This window comes from Pinus tabuliformis, chromosome 2_2 (assembly GCF_031772625.1).
Source record: "Pinus tabuliformis cultivar Carrire ecotype Pingquan chromosome 2_2, CPIR1, whole genome shotgun sequence".
Classification (NCBI taxonomy): domain Eukaryota; kingdom Viridiplantae; phylum Streptophyta; class Pinopsida; order Pinales; family Pinaceae; genus Pinus; species Pinus tabuliformis.
The window spans coordinates 1090280915-1090301808 of record NC_142300.1 but is presented as its reverse complement, the minus strand read 5'-3'; the positions used below and the strand labels follow the sequence as shown (position 1 = coordinate 1090301808).

The 20894-nt window shown below is 38.1% G+C and overlaps 1 protein-coding gene across 1 annotated transcript in view; it reads left to right on the top strand.

Moving 5' to 3' along the window:
* Positions 1-268: 268 nt before the first annotated feature.
* LOC149197189 (tyrosine sulfotransferase-like protein) overlaps positions 269-20894 on the top strand; it is a 40969-nt gene continuing 20343 nt past the window's right edge. Inside the window, exons 1-3 of the mRNA XM_089403872.1 lie at positions 269-616; positions 721-801; positions 951-1008. Of these exons, the coding sequence (XP_089259998.1) occupies positions 423-616; positions 721-801; positions 951-1008 (333 nt within the window). The 5' untranslated portion in view covers positions 269-422. The remainder of the gene's footprint in view (positions 617-720; positions 802-950; positions 1009-20894) is intronic.

Sequence of the window (20894 nt, the reverse complement as noted above, 5' to 3'; positions counted from 1 at the left end):
AAAAATACTTTAGAAATAAAGAATCAACACTTAAACTATTCTTTAAAATTTATTTTTTAATTAAATTTATATTATTATTCTTTAATACAAATTTTCATTTATAAACACTATAACATTTTTAAATACTCTCAAACTCATATTTGATCCTAAACCTAGCCGAAGTCGCCCTACACTAAATCGAAATCGAAACCTTTCACTTAATATTAATGAAAATTAAAACATCATATGGCACAAACAAACCTGACTTGAAATTTCTATTAAATTCATAGAGCATAAACCTCAAACCCGAATACCGATAATAATGATAAACTGGCACGAACAAACCTCGAAGTTGAAAATTTGTATGACATTCGTATGGTATAAACTTCCCGTGGAGCCGAGCAGAGAACGCAGAGGCCAATCAGGGAAGCACTAAATTGAAAATGGCTTCAAAATCAGCAGCTAAGGCAGGAGCGAAAGCGAGTAAGGTATTAGGATGGAGGGAAAAGCTGGAAAAATACAAAGGCGAATTATCTAAAGGAGTGTGGGGATACTTTGAGAAGGGCCACTGGCAACCCCTCGCTATCAGTGCCCGCAACCGCGCGCATTTGAGAAGAGAGGTTCTCTTAGCAGGAGAGTAAGAAAATATAGAACTTATACGCTTCTCTGCACATGTAAATATGCCCACACATTTATATATTTTGTGTATATACCGTATATATGCCTTTTCGTTTGTTACAGGGATTGGCCCTACGATCCACCCAGAAAGGAAATGAGAAACAAGATGAAGGGTCACAAATGCGACAGAGTCGCCGCCGAAAAGTAAGTTTATTTGTATGTATTGTGTGAATATTTGTGGTATTAGAGGTCATGGGTTCTATTCTCTTGAAGTCACGCGAGTCATCTGTGTTTGGAAATGTAGTTGACATTGCATATCCAGTACTTATTTGTATGCCGTTTTTGGTGTGTAGGAGGGCTAATACGGCGGAACTCATGAAGAAAATGCCTCAGATGTTACTTGACTACAAGGTAATCCTAAAGCACATATATGTTTTGCAATGCAAATTAACATGACAAAACGTTTGATCATTAACTTCAATGCTCTGTCAGCTATGGGCAATTGTTTTTACATATAGTTCAATTAAAACAGATTTCAGACTTGGGACTATTTTCTTCACTTTGGCTACAAAGAAGATTTTTATTGCCAGTTATGACCACTGGTGGACATAAGTCAGAATTGAATTTTAATTGCACTGCCCATTGTTAGAATAGTGTAGCTGGTAAACATCTGTAACCGAACCTGCTGATTGCATTTAGGTGGATTTTGATTTTGCTGGTCCCCATTTCATAACATAATCCCTCAACCCATTCCCTTCATGGCAACGCCCATTGATCTGAATAGTGTAGCTGGTTATATCCTGAACTGAATGCCCCATCCGTAGCATTTCTCAGAGTACCCGATCTGCTTCGTTCGATCTCCCAGTTTTGAACAGGTTTTCTGATTTTGCCATGAAAGGTGGACTTAAGTGCGAAACCCTTTTTAATCATCTCCATGCTGCTGGAGATAAGATAAGATACGTTAATTTTATTAATGTACACATATGACCAAAGCGAAGGTTAATTGGACTCGTAAGTACAATCAGTAGTGGCAAACTTTAGGAGTGTCAAAGAAACCCCTAAAAGCTAGATCCTAAAAGGTAAAGCATAAGCTAAAAGCGCCAAACTGCTGAGAGATAGAGGTAAGTAGGAACATAACCTAGAAACAACAAGATAAAAGGCTAAAAGTGACAAGATTACAAGATTAAAGGCTACATATCATTGGAAGCAGATGCATAATGTGAGGGAGAGGGGTAATCCTGCACCCATAAAGGGGGAAGAACATGGAAAAGTATCTGCATGATCATTGACCATGGAGGTGGTGTCAATTCACTGTCTGACAATATTCCAGAGGGGGGGTGTCCAGGTCTGATAGGGACGGACTGTGAAACCCTGGGAGGAACTCTGGAATGATCTGCTTCTAGTCTCCTAACACAAGAACCTGGTGATGACTGCCTGGTGCCTAGAAGGGCGGGGAAGGGTGCACAACTAGCCCATGCCAAGAGCTGATGAGAATCTCTTATATGTTGTAAATGTGTCTCTAATAAGAGCACTCCAGGTTATGTAAAAGGGTGGAGATTCAAAAGTGAGATGTTAGAGTCATGGACCGTACATAGTAGCAAAAAAATCCCATGACCTTCATATTGGGGGACATTATTGAAAAGAAAAATAATTGCAATATTGGCAATAGTGGCAGCAAGGATAAGAATGACAGTTAAAAGAATGATAAGAAACTGATTGGAAGGATCCCTTTGGGTTTAATATTCATCAACCTTAGTGCATTTCTCAAATTTATGTATAAAGATGAAATCAAAAGAGGTCCTTCCAAATGCTTGATCCTCTATCTTGGGTGTAATGTATATGAGATAAACAATGGGAGATAATCTAGGTCATGTTTCTCAACTAGTGTTAAAAACACTAGGATACAATATCTAATTCTATTCTAGATAGGCTTGAAGAGTTGAGACAAAAGATATAGAAGACTAAACACAATTTTTATGATATGTCCAAATGGTGGAACTAAACTTGACAACCACAACAATTGCACCGGTTTACATGTTGAAATATATTTCAACAAATGTTATCTCTAAAGATGAAGTAAAGTTGCAAATAACAAATGAAGATCTGCTAATAGATTTTCTGTCTTGCCATGGCCTTTGGCAAGAAAATGTGAAAGGCCTTTGGCAAGAAAATGTGAAATATAAACCCGCATGTTACCATTTCAAATGCTAAGGCAATGCAAGTTTTCAGTCACCTTTTTTGCCTAACTAACAATATTACATAATACAAATACATATTTACCATTGTCCTAGAAATTTGACTAACCATGTAGTAATGTTATGAGTAAAAATTGCCCAATTGAAGCTTGATAAGAAAGACCATTCAAGATAAGTTTTGCCGTGTATAGATAGTGATTTTAGTCATACTTTGAATGTTCTTAGCTCGCTAGGACGTCATCAAATAGCATAAGCCATCATGGTTGTCAAGATGGGTTCAAGTTACATGCCATTAAGTGCCAAATGGTATCCCACCTTTTAATGGGTGGTGGATGATCGGAAAGCGAAAAGAAAGCATCTTCAAAATACATGTTCACATTGATGAAAGTTACAAGACGGATTTTATGAAGTAGATACTAGATACATATCAAAATTTGCATTTGCTTGTGACCTTGTGTGACATATGAAATAGTTGTAGAAGATGTATATCTCATTGCAATGGGTACCATCAATTCTACTTGCCTTATCAAGCATCAAAGAATGAATTGAGATTCATTAAGAGCCAATCAGGGAAGAGAATCCATATTTGTGACATGATCTTCACAAATGGCATCATTGTGCAAAGCTTGTTTGCATGAATAGGGTTGGATTTTTTTTGGCAAAGATCATGACCCTGACAACCACAAAGTAGGATGTGTTGCTACAAATCTAGCAAGGGTCCTATGAGGGGTATCTAAGGTACAACTACTAGACCAAATTACAAAAATGGGACAAAGACCCACTGTCAGCTCAGTCAGTGTCCCCTGCACTTTATGGAATTTTATCGATGGGAGGAGTCTCGGTATGAGGGAAATCACCAATAATGATAGGATCAATGATAAGGTATGATGTGATTTCCAAGGCCCATTCAAAGGAGAGGCTCAATTAGGGTTCAATGCTTCAAGAGAAGCTAAGGGCTCTCCAAGAAAGACCTATGAGGAAGACCAAGACCTAGGATTAGGGATATTTAAATAATGAGTATGCCTAGGATCAAGACTTCCAAGATGAGGCAAGACCTCTCTAGGGGCTTTGTAAGATAATCCTTCTTCAAATAGGTTTTTGCTCCACTAGAGGGACCTAGAAAGAAGCCCAAATGAGACCTAGGGTTTTTGAGTAATCATGGGAGGAAGTCCTCCAATATGATCACTAGGTCAAGCTTAGGATAGGAAAGGGTCAAGAATGATTGATTTCTCAAAGTTTTAAGTGCAAATGACCCTCAAGAAGACCACCAACCATAGACATTCAAGATAACTTCCAAAGATGCAACTAGGGCTTGAGTTTTCTCACAAACCAACCATGGGAATTGCTCCAAACTTGGAGGATCACTAGAGGAGACACCAGCGCAGTAGCCTATCCAAACGATTTTGCAAGATCACCCCTCTAATGCAATTTGTAGGTAGCCCTAGCTAGCCGTCTAGGGTAGGGGCCAAAATTTAGAAAAAAGGAGAAAAAGAGAAGGATAAGGAGGGTGACCACCAAATTTTCTTGGACTAGTGCCTTACCCTTGGGCTATGGAGTCTATGTGATTCAAAATTTGGCCGAAGTTGTCTTCAAGGAGGCTAAAAAGTGATGCCCTAGCACTTACTTTTCAACAATTACCCACCCAAGATCTATGGACTTTTATGGAAGAAAATCAGATTTCAATCCACTAGGAACATTCATCTACTTATTATTTAATGAGTAACATGCACAAATTTGCAATATAACAGTTTTGTTACAGTGATATTCAATAATTAGGGCACAAGAAGAACTAGCTAGTTGCAAAATTTCCACACATTAGACATTATTACATGGAAAAATCTTCAACAAAATCACTTACAAGATAACAAGAGATATATCCAATCCAAGATCAAGATAGCGACTCTAAGAAAGAACAAGACTTCAACTTCCAAATATATCGAAATGCATCAAAAGAGCTCCAATAGACATCCAAGAAAAGTGCAAAATTCTCAAGAGAGAGATATCCAAGTGTGATGATGATGTTTGATACAAATGAGGCTTAACTTTATTTATATGAGCCTCTTCTAATTCGAATTAGCCTAAGTGACAAGCCCACCAAATTACTCATAAGGTATAGAATAAACCATTCAAAATGAAGCTGAAATGATGAAGCAATGGTGTAGGAGGGCCGTTGGAAGGCCTAATCGAGTCCTCAAGGTGCCATGATGAAGAAGAGGGCTCCATTAATGATGGTCAAAGGGGGTGGCCCCTTGATCTCCAAGTAAAACATTATCTGGTGCTCCAAAGTGGCTCTGGGGCACAAGTAGTGGTCTCATGGGTCTCCTGGTGTAAAATAAGCCTGTAAATTGCTCCAAATGAGGGCACGGAAGATGGTGCTTGTCCTCCCATGTCTCAAGGATGAGACAAACCTCTTATGGGCCTCAGATCAATTGCCAAATCCTGTATACAATGCTAAGCCGACTAGGGGAACTACTGGTCCAAGTGCATCATCTCGCATATAATGTGGGGCAATGAACACTCTATTGAAGGTGCTGAGGCTGCCCATGGCATGAGATAATGCTCCGTCCCATGATGGAAACCGATGGCTCTCAATGCATCCCCTGACTCGATATGATCCTTTGGTGGGCTTAAGCCCCAGTTAAGTTGCCCAACCCATGATGAAATCACCTTCTAATCCTATATAAGATCCAATGCGTCTCCTCACATTTAGATACAATAATTCATTAGTGCAATTTAGTAAATAAGCTTGTTAATTAAGGGCATAAATGAGACTTAATAATGGGTTTCCCTTCCATATTTGGGGCTTTGAACATGTAATGGTGTTACCTCCCTAGGTAGGAGTAGTTAATGAACAACCCTATTAGGTGTTCCCAACCCCTAAAGGGAAAGACATATCCAAGGTACACCCTTCATATGGTAGGTGTCATGTGGAGAATGATGAGGTGGATGGAGACACAAGTGTCTCAAGGCTAAATGCCATGGGCTCAAGGGTGGTAATGATGAGGGATGTCCACATTTTTGGTTGTATGAATGTAGGAGGGAGCAATCGTGGTACATGAGTTACCCCGACCTTTGTTTTTCCACCATTCTTTAATTGCCTTTTGCCTTTTATTGGCTTTTTTTTTAATTTACTACTCGGGGCTCTAGGGGATGAGAGCATGATGTGTGTGATATAACAATGATTACCCCCTTGAGGTGATGTAGTTCATCGCCCACCAGGGGTTGGGACATACATGGGTTCCTTAATGATGTAAGGGGCTCTCATGGGGGCCTAAGGAACCAGGGTGATGGCTATAATGATAAGGGGTAGAGCTCATGTTTGGCTTTTGCCCACGTGCTAAATTTTATTGTCCTGACCATCTTTTGCATTTTGTGGTACATTTCCTTTTGTATGTGGGCATATGATTTTATCTTTTTTTAGCTGCATCAACCTTCGGGGCATCGTTCTAGGCTCGACCCAGACATGTGGACAAGGGGAGGGGGAGTACCAGAGCCTTGTGGACCCAGTGGTCATGTGGACCCAGAGAGGGAAGATGATGAAATAGGGCTTGTAATGTGCGGAGGGGAGTGAAAAATGTGAAACGGGAAAACAAGACTGTGCTACCAAAATCGGGGTTTCCCAAGTAGTGCCCATCCTAAAGCTGTAAGCCAGTAGGGGAGATCCCACAGGACTAGGGTTGAGGATTAACCCCCCAGTTAAGGTAAGGGAACAAGACTACAGTCAAACCCTTCCTCCTTCCAAGTCACCCAATAATCCATACCTAAGTGTGCCCAAGAAAAACAAGCATAAGCACCCAATTACATAATGAAAAATCATACCTTTAGGATTGGATGGCCCACCTTCAAACATACAATCTCAACAGATGGGCAAGGGGACATATGATTGGCTCAGGGAGCAAAGACATCTGGCACAACATCAACTACACTGGTGGTTGTCAGGGGTTGCCGGTTGCCAGCTGAAGACAAATATGGGGTTGCCCATTGGTGGTGGGTAACAAGATGATTACTCAAAGCCAACTATAAAGAAGATAACCTCTATTTTAGAGCATAGTTTTGAAAACCAACCTAGCTAACCGGTTACTGATCTAAGTGGCCGATTAGCAGGCCCACCGGTTGGAACCGGAGCAAAAACTTGGTTTAAGAGGCTGGATGGCGAGAAAATGGCCCTAACCAGTCCTAACTGATCGGTTTAGGACGGAATTGGCCGGTTTTGTCCTAAACCGGATGGTTACGGCCATGCCCACCGAAGCCCCACTTAGCGCCTTTCTCAATGAGGTTTAGGGGTTTTGGAGGGAAACTAAGGGTGCTTTCCCTCGAAAAACATCCTCTCCAAGCCTTTAAGAGGCCCCTCTCCCTCTCATTTGTCTCACACATCTGATTTGGAGTGTTTATGAGTGTTTGTGAGTTTGTTTGGGAGCTTGGAGAGTGTTGAGTTTTTGCTGGAGTAGTCATTTTGGAGTTGGAGTTGGAGCTATTTTGGAGATAGTTTGTAGCTGTCAGTGAAGTTGGCATCTTCAAGAGGAGGATAAGGAAGCTAGTTTGCATTTCCAGGTAAGGATTTTCACTTGAAAATTCCTCATTTGATTGCTGTCCATGAATTAAATTTTTTTATGTGTTATAAATTTATAAACTTCTCACTTCTATCATCTATGCTATCAAATCTCTAATTCTATGCTATCAACTTTTGTAGCTTGCATGTGCATTTGTTTTCCTAAAATTAGCTTTGGTTTCCATGTTGCTTAGCTGCAATTTTTTTTTTTTAAATGGCAGATTTCTTTGCAAATTGTAATTATTTCAAGCAAACATGGATCCAAAAGGAAAGGACAGTGCATGGGCTCATTGTGATGTAATTGATGGAAAAATTATATGCAAATTATGCCATAAATCTATTGGAGGTCGGAGGATTCTTAAATTGAAACAACACTTGGCTGGGGTAAGAGGCCAAGTAAAGCCATGTGATGCACCAAATGCAGTGTTAGGTCCTATTAGGGCAGAATACATTTCCAAGCTTGAAAAGTTTTATGAGGATAAGACTAGGGAGAAGGCCATCGAAGATGACATTGCAAGGAAGAGGGAATTATTAGAAGCCATGAAAGAGAGTGGGTATGATGATTATGAGATTCAAGACTCAACTTCTATCCCTTCCACCAATGACCCCTTTCACTATCTTCATCCTTCTTGTGGCCAACCATCAAAAGGAACAAAGAGAACAAACATCCAAAGTTTTTTCTCATCTTTTGCCAACATTGCCTCTTCTAATCCGACTTCCTTCTAGCCAAGTCGTCAACCCACTTTGGATCAACATTGGAAAAAACAATGCAAAGAAGCTTCTCATCAATACATTGCTAGATGGTGGTATGATTCAGATATCCCATTTAATGCTGCTCGCTCACCTTATTACCAAGCTATGTGGGACTCTGTTATAGCTGCAAGAAAAGGCTTCAAAGGCCCTAGTATGCATGACTTGAGAGGAGCTCTTTTGCAAAAAGAGATATCTTCCATTGATGAGTATTTGGTTGAGTTTAAAGATTCATGGCTCAAAACAGGTTGTTCCATTGTGTCAGATGGATGGACCGATGGAAAGAACCGCACTATCATTAATTTCCTTGTTACTTGCCCTCAAGGAACCATGTTTTTGAGATCAGTTGATGCATTTGATAAGGTGAAGGATGCAGCCCTTCTATTTGAGCTTTTGGATGACATTATTCAGGAAGTTGGGTAGCAGCATGTTGTGCAGGTCATCACCGATAATGCCTCAAACTACGTTCTTGTTGGAAAGATGCTTGAGTCCAAATATAAGACCATATTTTGGACTCCATGTGCTGCACATTGCATAGACCTCATGCTTGAGGACATAGGCAAAGTGGAGTGGGTAAAAAACACTGTAGAACATGCCAAGTGCATTATAAAATACATTTACAACCACTCATGGGTATTGAGCCTAATGAGGAAAAACACTGGGGGCAAAGAGCTTGTTAGGCCTGCAATTACGAGATTTGCAACTCACTTCCTCACGTTGCAATGTCTCAATGGTCAACATAAAAACTTGCAGAAAATGTTTTCTTCTGAAGATTGGTCTAAATCTCGGTGGCCTCGTAGACAAGATGGAAAAGACACCAAAAAGAAAGTGTCAGACAATTATTTTTGGAAAAGGTCTGTAGAGCTTGTGAAAATGACTGAGCCCCTTGTTAAGGTGCTAAGATGGATCAAGCAAAGGAGCAGATACGGGCAAATTACAAGGACAAGTTAGCTAAATATGGCCGTATATGGGAGATCATTGATAACAGATGGAACAATCAACATAAAAACCTGCAGAAAATGAATTTCGGTGGGCTCGTAGACAAGATGGAAAAGACACCAAAAAGAAAGTGTTAGACAATTATTTTTGGAAAAGGTCTGTAGAGCTTGTATCTGCTAAGGATGGTGGATGGGGAACAATTGGCCATGGGCTACATTTATGAGGCATGGATCAGGCAAAGGAGTAGATACAGGCAACTTATAAGGATAGGTTAGCTAAATATGGCCGTATATGGGAGATCATTGATAACAGATGGAACAATCGACTCATTGTCCTATACATGCAACTGGGTATTTTTTGAACCCAAAGTATCATTACAAAAACCGGCTAGGAGATCTGCATGATGGGGAGGTCAGAGCTGGATTGATTGCTTGGAGTGCATGGTCCCTACCCATGCAGACTAGTTGGAAATACATAGACAACTTACTGTTTTCACTATGGCAGGTGGTACCTTTGGCAAAAACTTGGCAAAGATGGCAAGAGATGTGGACCAACCAGGTAAGCAATTCCAATTTCCAATTTGTTTTTCTTTTCGAGTTAAAATTGTTTACATTCTTTAGAATTCAAATTATAAACTAAGTTACTAATTAATGTCTTTTTCTTTGCAACACATTGGTGGGAGTCATTTGGCAGCCAGTGTCCTCAATTGCAAAGGTTTGCAATTAGAGTCCTTAGTCAAACTTGCAGTGTTTTAGGTTGTGAGCGCAATTGGTTTGTTTTTGAGCGCATACACACGGATAAGAGAAACCATTTGGAACAAAAACGGTTAAATGATCTTGTTTTCGTGCAATACAACCTTCGACTGAGGAGGAACCAAATGATGAGCAAAACACCTGATCTAGATCCCATTGTGTTGGACGATATTGATCCAACATCAGAATGGGTGGAGGAGACTGAAGATCCTGTGTTTGAGGCTGATTTTGATATCGACATGGCTTTAGCGGGGGATGAAGTAGATTATATGGCGGCATCAGAACCAAGATCAATAGCGACATCAAGGAAAGGCAAAGAACCAATGGAAGGCACTAATCGTGCAGGTCGACAAACTTGTGCTTCCATTAGGTCCACTTCTATTGTTATTGGTGGCATTGATACTGAGGTTGTAGATTCGGCTGAGGCATCCTCAGACTCTAACCAGATGATGTCTATGTAACTCCTGATGATGACCCTATGGCTAGTAGTGGTGATGAACTTGATGATTGATCATGTGTACACTGTAGACTTGTAGCCAATGGCCTCATAGCTTGTAGCATTGTTTTTGGACTTTATAGGCCATTTAGAGCCTCATTGCTTATGTATTTTGCTATTTTGTTGATGATATGTATTGCACTTGGTGCCATTTTGATATATTCACCTTTACATGGTATATAAATGAGCAAACTTTACATATTTTGTTTCTAATGGCTTGGAATCCTAGTTTTAAATCTTAAAAATAGTTTTGTTTCATTAAAAATTAATTATTTAATGTATTTTTCTAAAACCAGTTCGTTTAGACCAAACCAGTCCTGGTTAGACCAGTTCCGGTGGGTAAACTGGTTCATTAGGTGGACCGGTCCGGTTGCCGGTTTCGGTTTTAAAAACATTGTTTTCGAGTGATGGACGTAGATACCAGGTTTACCTTCTCCATTATTGATTGATTTCACTTGATGTGATTGGTTCTGCAATCCATCTTGAAAGCATCACTCCTAGATTAGAAACCACTACAACAATGAGGAGTCAATTGTTTGCCCCATTCATATATAAATGTTATGCTTACCTTGTATATTCCATAGTTGGTCAAGTGGGTGTTGATGAAATAGTACTAGAATGACATGGATGACTTCGTGTTGTTACAACAGGGTCCATTTCAGTCTAGGGAGGACAGGTAGCTCGTCTTATATTTTCAAGTTTATTGAAATCTTTTATAGTGTTTCCCTTTTGGATATATGGATTTTGTCATAGAGTTCTATTTGTCCTGTCTTCTTAACTCATATTAATGACACCTCACTCTTGCCACTGATCCAAATTAAAGTTGCATAAAGGGCAATGACAAATCTTTGCCTCAGTGGACCCACCTACTCCCCTACTTTATTAATCACTGTGTCTCACATCCACCCACAATGTAACTTCAAATTCCATTTTAGTTTCCAAGAACTCTTTTAGTGAAGTTTGTATTTGCACAAGAGTTTATTTTGTAAAGCCGTTGAAGCAGTGCTTGAGCTTTCTATTGCAATACAAGTTGAGAAAACTGAGAGGATAAAACCAAGAATACGAAAAAGAAAAATGAAGAGAATGCCTCAAAATGGGAGCCCCATCTCCAAATTTCAAAACAACTCTCTTAAAGAGGTTGATGTGGCAAAAAGAAAATAAAAAGCATGATGCAAAAAATTGGTTGGGATATAATAAAGTGCATGGACAAAAGGCTAGCCTAAGCTCTACCCCCCTCATTAGCCCTCACCTAGTTCCTGGCTAATGCATGAGCAATCACAATGAAAGGAACTTTGAATGTCCCAACCCTGATGAACAATAAACCTCATCATCTTTAAGGGGTAAAAGATGCATGAATGAAAGCTTGTAGCCCAAGCTATGCAAGAAAAAGAAAATCAACAAAGAAAAAGGCGCATGAGAGGGGTGATAAAATAAGTCGAGGAAAGGGGTAACTTAGGTCCCATGATTTCTCATTCTTCACATTATAACACTGATGGAATTTCATAGCAGATACAAAGATGGTGGCATCTTCCATGAAGTAAACCCCCACCATACCACTATCTGCTTGCACGGTGCATCTGTTGATTGATGTGTCAGCTTAGGAACTGTTCCTCCATTTAGGGTTGGAAGCACCTAATAGGACCTTTGGATAACCCTCTCATATCTAAGCATGGTAATTTGTTTACAAACCCTAAGCTAGAAAGACGTTTGAAGATGATGCTTGTGTGAAGTACTTCAATGCTTTTTGCCTTAAATATGGCCCACTATTATGCTCTTATGGTTACTTTACTTATGATGATGATCTCACTTGATTTTGAGGGTATGTTTCAAATGTTTTCTAATACCAGATTTGATTTAATTTTTCTAGCAATTTATTTTATGCCCAGAAAATATTTCATCCAGTAAAATCTTTTCTAAAAATTGCTGAAAATAAATACATTGGTATTTTAACTTCATAATTTTGTAGCGGAATTAAAAAACAGAAAATCAGTCACATTAACAACAAAGTTTTGCCTAACAATTTCTCCTTCACTTTTTAATTATTCAAGAAAATTAGGGATCCTTTGCCAAGGAAATAACTCTTGGAAAATACATAGAAAATACAACAATTTAAAACCTGAGAATAACACCTCTTGGAAATTTCGGTCTGCTGGAAAAATTTTGCCCTTGGATATTTTTGGCCCCTTGAAAACTCAACTCTTCCCCTTGCTATTCGGCCTACCCCTTTTTCCACATGTACGACCCCCAATGCTCTAGAGAAATCAACTCTCTCCTAGGTTTTACGCCCCCTACACAAGCATCCAATGGAACTTCACCTCCTCACTCTCCAAGATCTTGGCCCTTGAATTCTTCTTGTTGAAATCTCCTTGCTGCACACTTTTCTTATTCTCTTCAATTTTGAGTATTTCACTAACACTTGATAAAATCACTCTCCTAGGGATTTAATGTGTCTTCTTCCTCTCCCTTAGGCTCCTTTTATAATTTCTTATTGAGCTAGATCTCAAACCCTAGATCTCCTAAGTGATGGATGGCTAGGATTAAATCCTAAGCCTCACTTGAGATCAATGGTTGAGATTAGATCTAGATCACTTAAATAATTTAATTATTTATCCTTAGAAGCTTAGCTCAATAGCTAACATTAATCAATTAAATTAATCAATGTTCTTTTCTTAAGTTATACTTAGGAAAGAAAACATATTAATTACTTACTCCTCATGAGCAAGTAGCAAAAGAGGATTTTGGATATCTTTTGCATGCTTGACACTTAGCCTATGCAGAAACACCTGTCCAAGCTATTAATGTCAACACTCCCGTCTTTGCAATTCAACCGAGACTTGTCCACTGCACTATCACCGAAATGTATCTACCATAGCATTGAACCGAGCTCACTTATTCGTGCTCCTTCCTTGCAATGATACTGAAACTTTTCTCTGAAATTCTTATCCAAATTCTCTGTGGTAGTTATGTGAAGTCATCATCCTTGTATATATAGTTGTTGCCATATGAAAATAGGCCGACATGTGATCATGAAGAGTTGTGTCACTGTATTTAGGCCGACATGAGATTATTTGAGGGAAGCCTACTTGATGATGAGTCCTTCGACAACAAGGAGACTTTTATGGATGGAGTCTTCAAAAATTGACTTTGACAATAACCTAAAGCCTAAAATGGAGGCTTGGCTTATAACATTTGACCCAAGCATGAAACCCATGGCTTAACAAGTGAATTAAAATAATAATAAAATTATTTTTGCTCTCTTTTGACAAATATATATTACATTTTGACTTCAAGTACAATTATGAAGACCAAACCTAGTTACATTCTTCAACACTCCCTCTTAACTAGGGAGGTATTCATATTTGCATATAATCATAGAGGTACATGGAAGATCTCAAAGCACATCATCTATGAAGAAATTTAGGCATCACAATGCCATGGACTAGATTCCTGACTAGGGCAATCTATCCATTGGTCTCAACAATTTAGGCACCGCAATGCCATGGACTAGATTCCTGACCAGGGCAATCTATCCTAGTGGGACTAAGATGGACTCAAGCTTTCAACCTCTCTAGGTACCATAAGGCTTATTTGCCATCAACCCAGAGATCCAGGTGCGTGTTAGAGCTCAATGACCAACGTCATCCTTCCAACTTCGGGACCTAGACATCAACACAAAGTGTCGACCATATGTCCTCCCAGGCAATGCTTCACTCACAAAGCCTCAACACTCCTTGATCCAACAGATCAAGGACAACAAATCTCTCCCGATCAAACTGATCGGTAACCAGCATGCTATCAAAACCTTCGAGAGATTTACCTGTACAAACACAACCCCAATGAATAATATACTTTCACATGTACATATTCAAATACAAACCTCCGGGGTATTCCAGACAACTTGATGTTACTTCTCAACTTTTCATAGTAGGACTTAAGAGTTTTCCCAATGAATCTTGACAGAAGATTCCTCAACCATGAAACTTCCTTTCCTAATTCTCATGTAACAACATATTTCATAAATCAATCTGGCTTCTCTTCAAAAATACATTCTCCGAGTTCCTTCTCTCACTCATGGCATTAACTAAAACCTACGACTGTTTGTCCTGGTCTAGTGCATGACACATGAAGTAGAGAACTATATCTGTCACTCCCTCTTAATCAAAGAGGATCTAATCATTCTTGTACAAGGAATATTCTCAACCATCTTCTTATCCTAGGGAGATTCCTTTCATTCAAACTCCCTCTAGGGAGATTTCATCTATCTAGTTTCCCTCTTAGTTTTAGGGAGATCAACTTCTTCTTTTTGACATCAGAGAATCTTTCGTGGCTTCCAACCATCTCATCAGAGTTACCATCACTATTCACATCATGCTTATCACATCAACAAACATCTTTACCATCTTGAAGATTGTGTACCTGCACAACTTAGATAGCAAGTACAACCAAATCTATAGAAGCATGAAGTTAGCTATATCAAAATCTTATAATAATGGAAGCATTAGAATTTATAAACATAATCAACAAGAGACTATACTTCAATACTTCAACTTCTTGCCCTAAATCACATTCATAGCTCATCAAGATATCAAACTCATTATATCTAGGGTTTTAATTTCTTTCAATGACATGACAAGTTCTTTCATATAGCAAACCCAAGAAACAATTCAAACAAGTAATGTCTTACAATTATCAGAATTCATTTGTTAGACTCCTCACTAGGATTTCATACATATCCTAGATTTCATACACGAGCTTTCACAAACAAAACCAATTACAACTTAATCAACATCATGACTAGCATCTTACTAGGGTTTGATGTAAACCCTAGATTTCCAAATTTATAGATTTCTGATTGCCATATCACACATACGAGTGAAAATAACTACTAGAAGGGTTTAGTTGCAAAACCCTAGATTTACCAAACAACATCATCCTAGAACATCAAAGTTTGACTAGGGCTTGTTTCCAAAACCTAGGACTTATGACCATTAATAATTAGGTCAACACATATTTAGGAATTCAGCATCAATCATAAGCATAACACATGTAAGGCAATTTTAACATATTAGACCAAGCTAGGGTTTCAACCAATGGACACATACCTAAGGTTTCATTCCTAGGATCTTATTCTAAGAACATAACAAGGGTTTTGCTTATAGACCCAAATAAACCCTAAGGATCTAGGGTTTCAATTCATAACATAGCAAACCCTACTTTACTAGAACTTCAAAGGTTCGAGATTTCAGATAACACCATTTCAACCATAACAAATTAGGGTTTTCATGATCACACCAAAACCCCAAACATGAAATCTTCATTAAAACTTTAAATAGCTTTTCCCAATAACCCTAAGCAAGTTAGGGTTTCATACATCATCATTAACATATCCTTAAGTTAGGGTTTTTCAGAGAACCTGTCTAGGGTTCTATAAGAGCAATCAAGAATGTAAGGAGAGTAGATTTATCAAATGATGAATCATCCTAAACAAGAATCTTTATGATTCGAGACAACTAGACATAAGGATGTTAGTAATGTAATGCAAATTACAAAAATAAGATGAACGCACTTTTAAGAGAAATTTATAAGGTGTATAGTTTAAGACATACCTGGAGATGTTCCTTAACAAACCTTGGAAGATTCCTTGAAGTGTTCTCTTTGTATTAAGTCATAATCTATATACTTGTAATACATACTTTCAAGCAAAACATGTGATACCAAGGACATGATTTAATTTCTCAAATTAGATCTCCTACATAACCATGGAGGATGGAATGAAAGTCAAGCTATTTCTTCTTTTAATCAATATTAGGACTTTGGCTTAACATCCTAGGTTACTCGTAAACTCTAGAAGTTAAGGCTCTAACATGGGATTTTTGTATGTTATATAGGATTACAATTTTTACCATAGACTAGCTATGAATCATTTAGATAATGAAAATTTAAATCTTATGATTATACATACCTTGTGTTTACATACCTCTGAATTTTGATAGCTCATTAGACTTTGATGTAGTGACAATGCTTACTTGATTTCTTTAAGCTGGTTCTTTTTCCATAGGATAGACTTCGGGTTCCCTCCAAATTGATTTTTTTTTGTAGTCATACATACCTCAGATCATTGGTAGATTTCCATGGGCAACTATTCCGAGATATTTTTTCTCAACGAGTTGTAGATCGAGTGTACTACTTCACTGTATATACATATCATCGTTTCAATCTTATCACTGCTTCAACATATCAATGAGTCCAAGTTCTTCTTGTTCACTGTGACTTATGAACCCAATTTCTGAGGTGATCGAGCTGTCTCATTGTAGCTTCTGTCATACTGTAATCCTTATTTCTTCTGAGATTATACATACTCATTGATCGAGCTTGTCTCCTTGTGATTTTCACCGAAACTGATTCGGACTGTCTTGTTGAGGCTTGTGCGTTCATTATACTTGTGATACTAGATGTCTTGAGTTCATTACTGCAACTTTTACGAATTTCTTATTGAAATTTGGTCTAAACTTCACTTATTTTTGTGGATTATATCACTATCCTGTGAAGCAAAGTCACATTTCTTCTAGACTGTGAGATCGTTGAACCTTTCTCTTTGAGACGATTTGACTTTTTCATTGAGACATTCGAACCTCCTTCCTCTTGGTGTTTTTAATATGCTCACTGTAATCTTAGTTCCATTAGTTTCATTAGCCCAGAATTGCCCTTCTTTAAACTACCTTTGACCATGACCATAACTCTAATACCATGTTGAGAAAATCCAAAGTGTGGCAGTGAGACGATTTCTCTTATTATGACATTATCTTGTGGTGTTTTTCATTATTATTATTAGTTCTTCTGAATCATCTTTTCTTATCATCAAGACTAATGCCAAGCAACAAATAGAAGAGAACACAAGATGTAGGCACAATGCCCTCGCAAAACCCCACTCTAGGGGAAAACCCGGTCAAAATTCTTCCTTCTATAGATTCAAGATGAGACGACCAAGACCCTTACAAACTAGACTCAGGACTACCTCCATCCATCAAATCAACCTTGTCATGTTACTCACTGATTTGTCCACTGTGTTAGCATCGAGACTTTCTCATTGTGGTAGCACCAAGACCTTTACTGTGGTAGCACCGAATCCTTCACACTATGGTAGCACCAAATCCTTCACTGTGATGTATCACTGAAAGTCTCCATTGTAATCCGCATTATCTCAGAGAGGTATGCTGAGCTTGTCTCTGAAATCATCTCTGCAATTCAATCGAGACTTTTCCACTGTACTATCACCGAAATGTATCTACCATAGCATCGAACTGAGGTCACTTATCCGAGCTCCTTCCTTGCAATGATACCAAGAATTTTCTCTGAAATTCTTATCCAAATTCCCTATGGTAGTTATGCGAAGTCCTCATCCTTGTATATATAGTTGTTGCCATATGAAAATAGGCCGACATGTGATCATGAAGAGTTGTGTAACTGTATTTAGGCCGACATGAGATTATTCGAGGGAAGCCGACTTGATGATGATCCCTTCGACAATAAGGAGACTTTGATGGATGGAGGAGTCTTCAAAAATTGACTTTGACAAAAACCTAAACCCTACAATGGAGGCTTGACCTATAACATTTGACCCAAGCATGAAACCCATGCTTTAACAAGTCAATTAAAATAATAATAAAATTCTTTTTGCTTTCTTTTGACAAATATATATTACATTTTGACTTCAAGTACAATTATGAAGACCTGACTTACTTACATTCTTTAACATAAGGAACCTATATATGGTAGGCACCTTGCACTTGGTATGAGATCCACAATTTCTTTACTAGTTTGGCTTCATTCAATACGAGGTTGAGCATGATATTTATATTTTCCATCAAGATGTCCAGAGTTTTATTGTTGTGTTATATGTGGATGATCTCCTTTTGATTGGTCACTCCACATCCATGATCATTGATCTAAAGCAATTGTTGAAGGAGTACTTTGAGATGACAAATTTAGGGGTTGCTTTGTTCCTTTTTAGGGGTTTTGATTTCCCAGAGTTCTACCAGGGTTTCTCTTTCTCAGCCACAATACACCTTCTAGCTCTTATTGTGCTTTGCTATGGAATGTCGCAAACTAGTTGATAGTGCTATTGCTTTTAGGATGAGGTTTCAAAACCAATATCCTTTAGTGTTGTTTGATGCACCAATTTATTGATCTTTGGTCCACATTTTCTTTATCTTACACATGTCTAGATATCTCCTTTGCATATAGGAGTCTCATGAGCGTCATTGGTAGGCTGTTAAGTGCATTTCATGCTATCTTAGGGGCACCATTCACACATGCATTCTTCACTCAATAGGTGCTGAAATTTGAATTCTTTCCTTTTTGATGCCCACCAAGCAAGTGATCTTGATGAGCAACATGCTACCTTAGTGTATTTGTTCTCTCTTAGTTTTGAATTGTTTTGTTGTGTTCCAAGAAGCAATAGGTGGTGGGAGTCTCCTCCATTGAAGCCAAATATTCTAGTTCATATCATGTCAAGAAGAATCTTTCTTGGATTTGGATGTTACTTTTGTTTTACAAATTGTTGTCATTGATGTCAAAGGGCTTATATCATTGATATTATATATAAGTATTAAAGTATATTAAAAGGGGGGTTCTTGTGAGAAAGGAGAAGTGAAAAACTAAAATAGTGGTTTCAAATTCATGGTTTAGGAAGCCCATGGTATTTTCCCATGGTATTTGGAAAAGTGAAATAAAAAGGGGAATTAATTATTTAATTAATGAATTGATGTGACTTTTTGAATTAACATGTCTTTTCATGAAGGGTTATGATAATGTATAAAAGGAGAAATCATTGGAAGGAAAGGGTGTGTGAGTAAAAATGTAATTTGTGGAGTGAATAAGTCATCTTGGAATTTTTGTTATAACTTTTTCTCTGAGCTGCTTCAAATGGTGAAATTTTGAGCATATTGAGGAGAGATCAAGGAGAACTTCTGATTGAAATTCGAGATCTTGGTTCGCAATAATTGATGAGATATACATTGTGGAAGATAGGGTTTGTGATTGGTCATGAAATCTGCGTCAAATGAGTAGTCTAGGGAATTTCACTTTAACTTATTTTCTAGAATGTTTTAGACCGCGAAATTTGGAGACAAAAGCAAGATCTCTAGGTTCATGTCAAAATTTCAAACATTGGTTCATTATACTCATTGAGATATGCATTGTGGAAGTTATGGTTCCCGAATGCTCCTGCAATTAGTGTCAAACATGTCAGTTTGTATTTTCGCTATAACATATATTCTAGGATGTTTCAGACTATGAAATTTTGAGGAGACGAAGGAGAGATCTTTGGGTACATGTGATCAAAATTTGACATTGATACATTATACTTCATGAGATATGTGTTGTGGAAGTTAAAGTTCCTAAATGCTCTTGAAATCAATTTCAAATAATTAGCTTGGAATTTACGTTTTAACTTAGTTTTTTGGGATGTTTCAGATTGTGATTTTTTTTTGAGATTTGTGGAGACATATAGCAGTTCATGAGGTAAAAATTCCAAACTTTGGTTTGCTATAATTTCAAAGATATGCCCTTTGGAATTTAGGGTTTTTGAATGGTTTTGAAATCAATTTCAAAAAGGGTGGCTTGAAATTTTGTTGTAACTTCTTTTCTAGGACTTTTCAGACTGTGAAATTTTCGAAAATCCGAGGAGACATACATAAGTGCCTCAGTTTAAAATTTCATAATCAGATTTGCAAAATTGGATACATGGCATGTTGCACTAGTTTGTTCTTGGGAAGAGGCCAAAAATAACGGGCTTCGAGGGAGATCATAAATTTCATCTAGAGATTCAAATTTTTGTTAGTCTTGGTGAAGGTAGAAGTAGTGAGTAGGCCTAGTGAATGAATAAGCAACAAGCATACCTGGTGAAGGTAGAAGTAGTGAGTAAACTTGGTGAAGGCAGAAGTAGCAAGCAGGCTTGGTGAAGGTATGTTAATGTTATCATCTTTTGAAGAAATTATATGCACTAAAGAAGAGTTGCAATTGAGGGTTGTTGCTCAAACAAAGGGATTGGTGTCTCTTGCTAAGTTGGTGCTTAGCATTGGGGGTTGGTGTCTATAAATATTTGCAGTGGTGGGGATTGGTGTCTCTGGTAGATTAGTGTCTACAAAAATCTATAAGAGTAGGTTGGTGCCTACCAAGGTTTGTACTAGTGGGATTGGTGTCTCTAGTCGGTTGGTGCCCACAAGAAATTATATGATGAAGTTTTGTGGTTTTCTCCCTAAAGTGTTTCCAGATAAATTTTGTGTTTCATGTCGTGTAATTGATAGATCTCATATGTGATTGTTTTCTTATGGTTCTTGAATTTTTAAATAGGTAAAAAATGTCTTATATTGATTCACTCGAACCCCCCCACCCTCAGTATAAGTGTGTGCTCATCAACTTTTTGAGCTAAATCTTGCTCGACATTGTCCTCCTATCTTATTTTGTGACAATCCGAGTACTATGGAGCGGATATGCAATCCACCGAATCATAAAGTCGAAACACATTGAGATTTGAACACATTACATTTAACACCCCCGTGCTTAGAGAAAACTTGTGTAACAACACATAATGGTGTATATGCGCTGCCATTAAG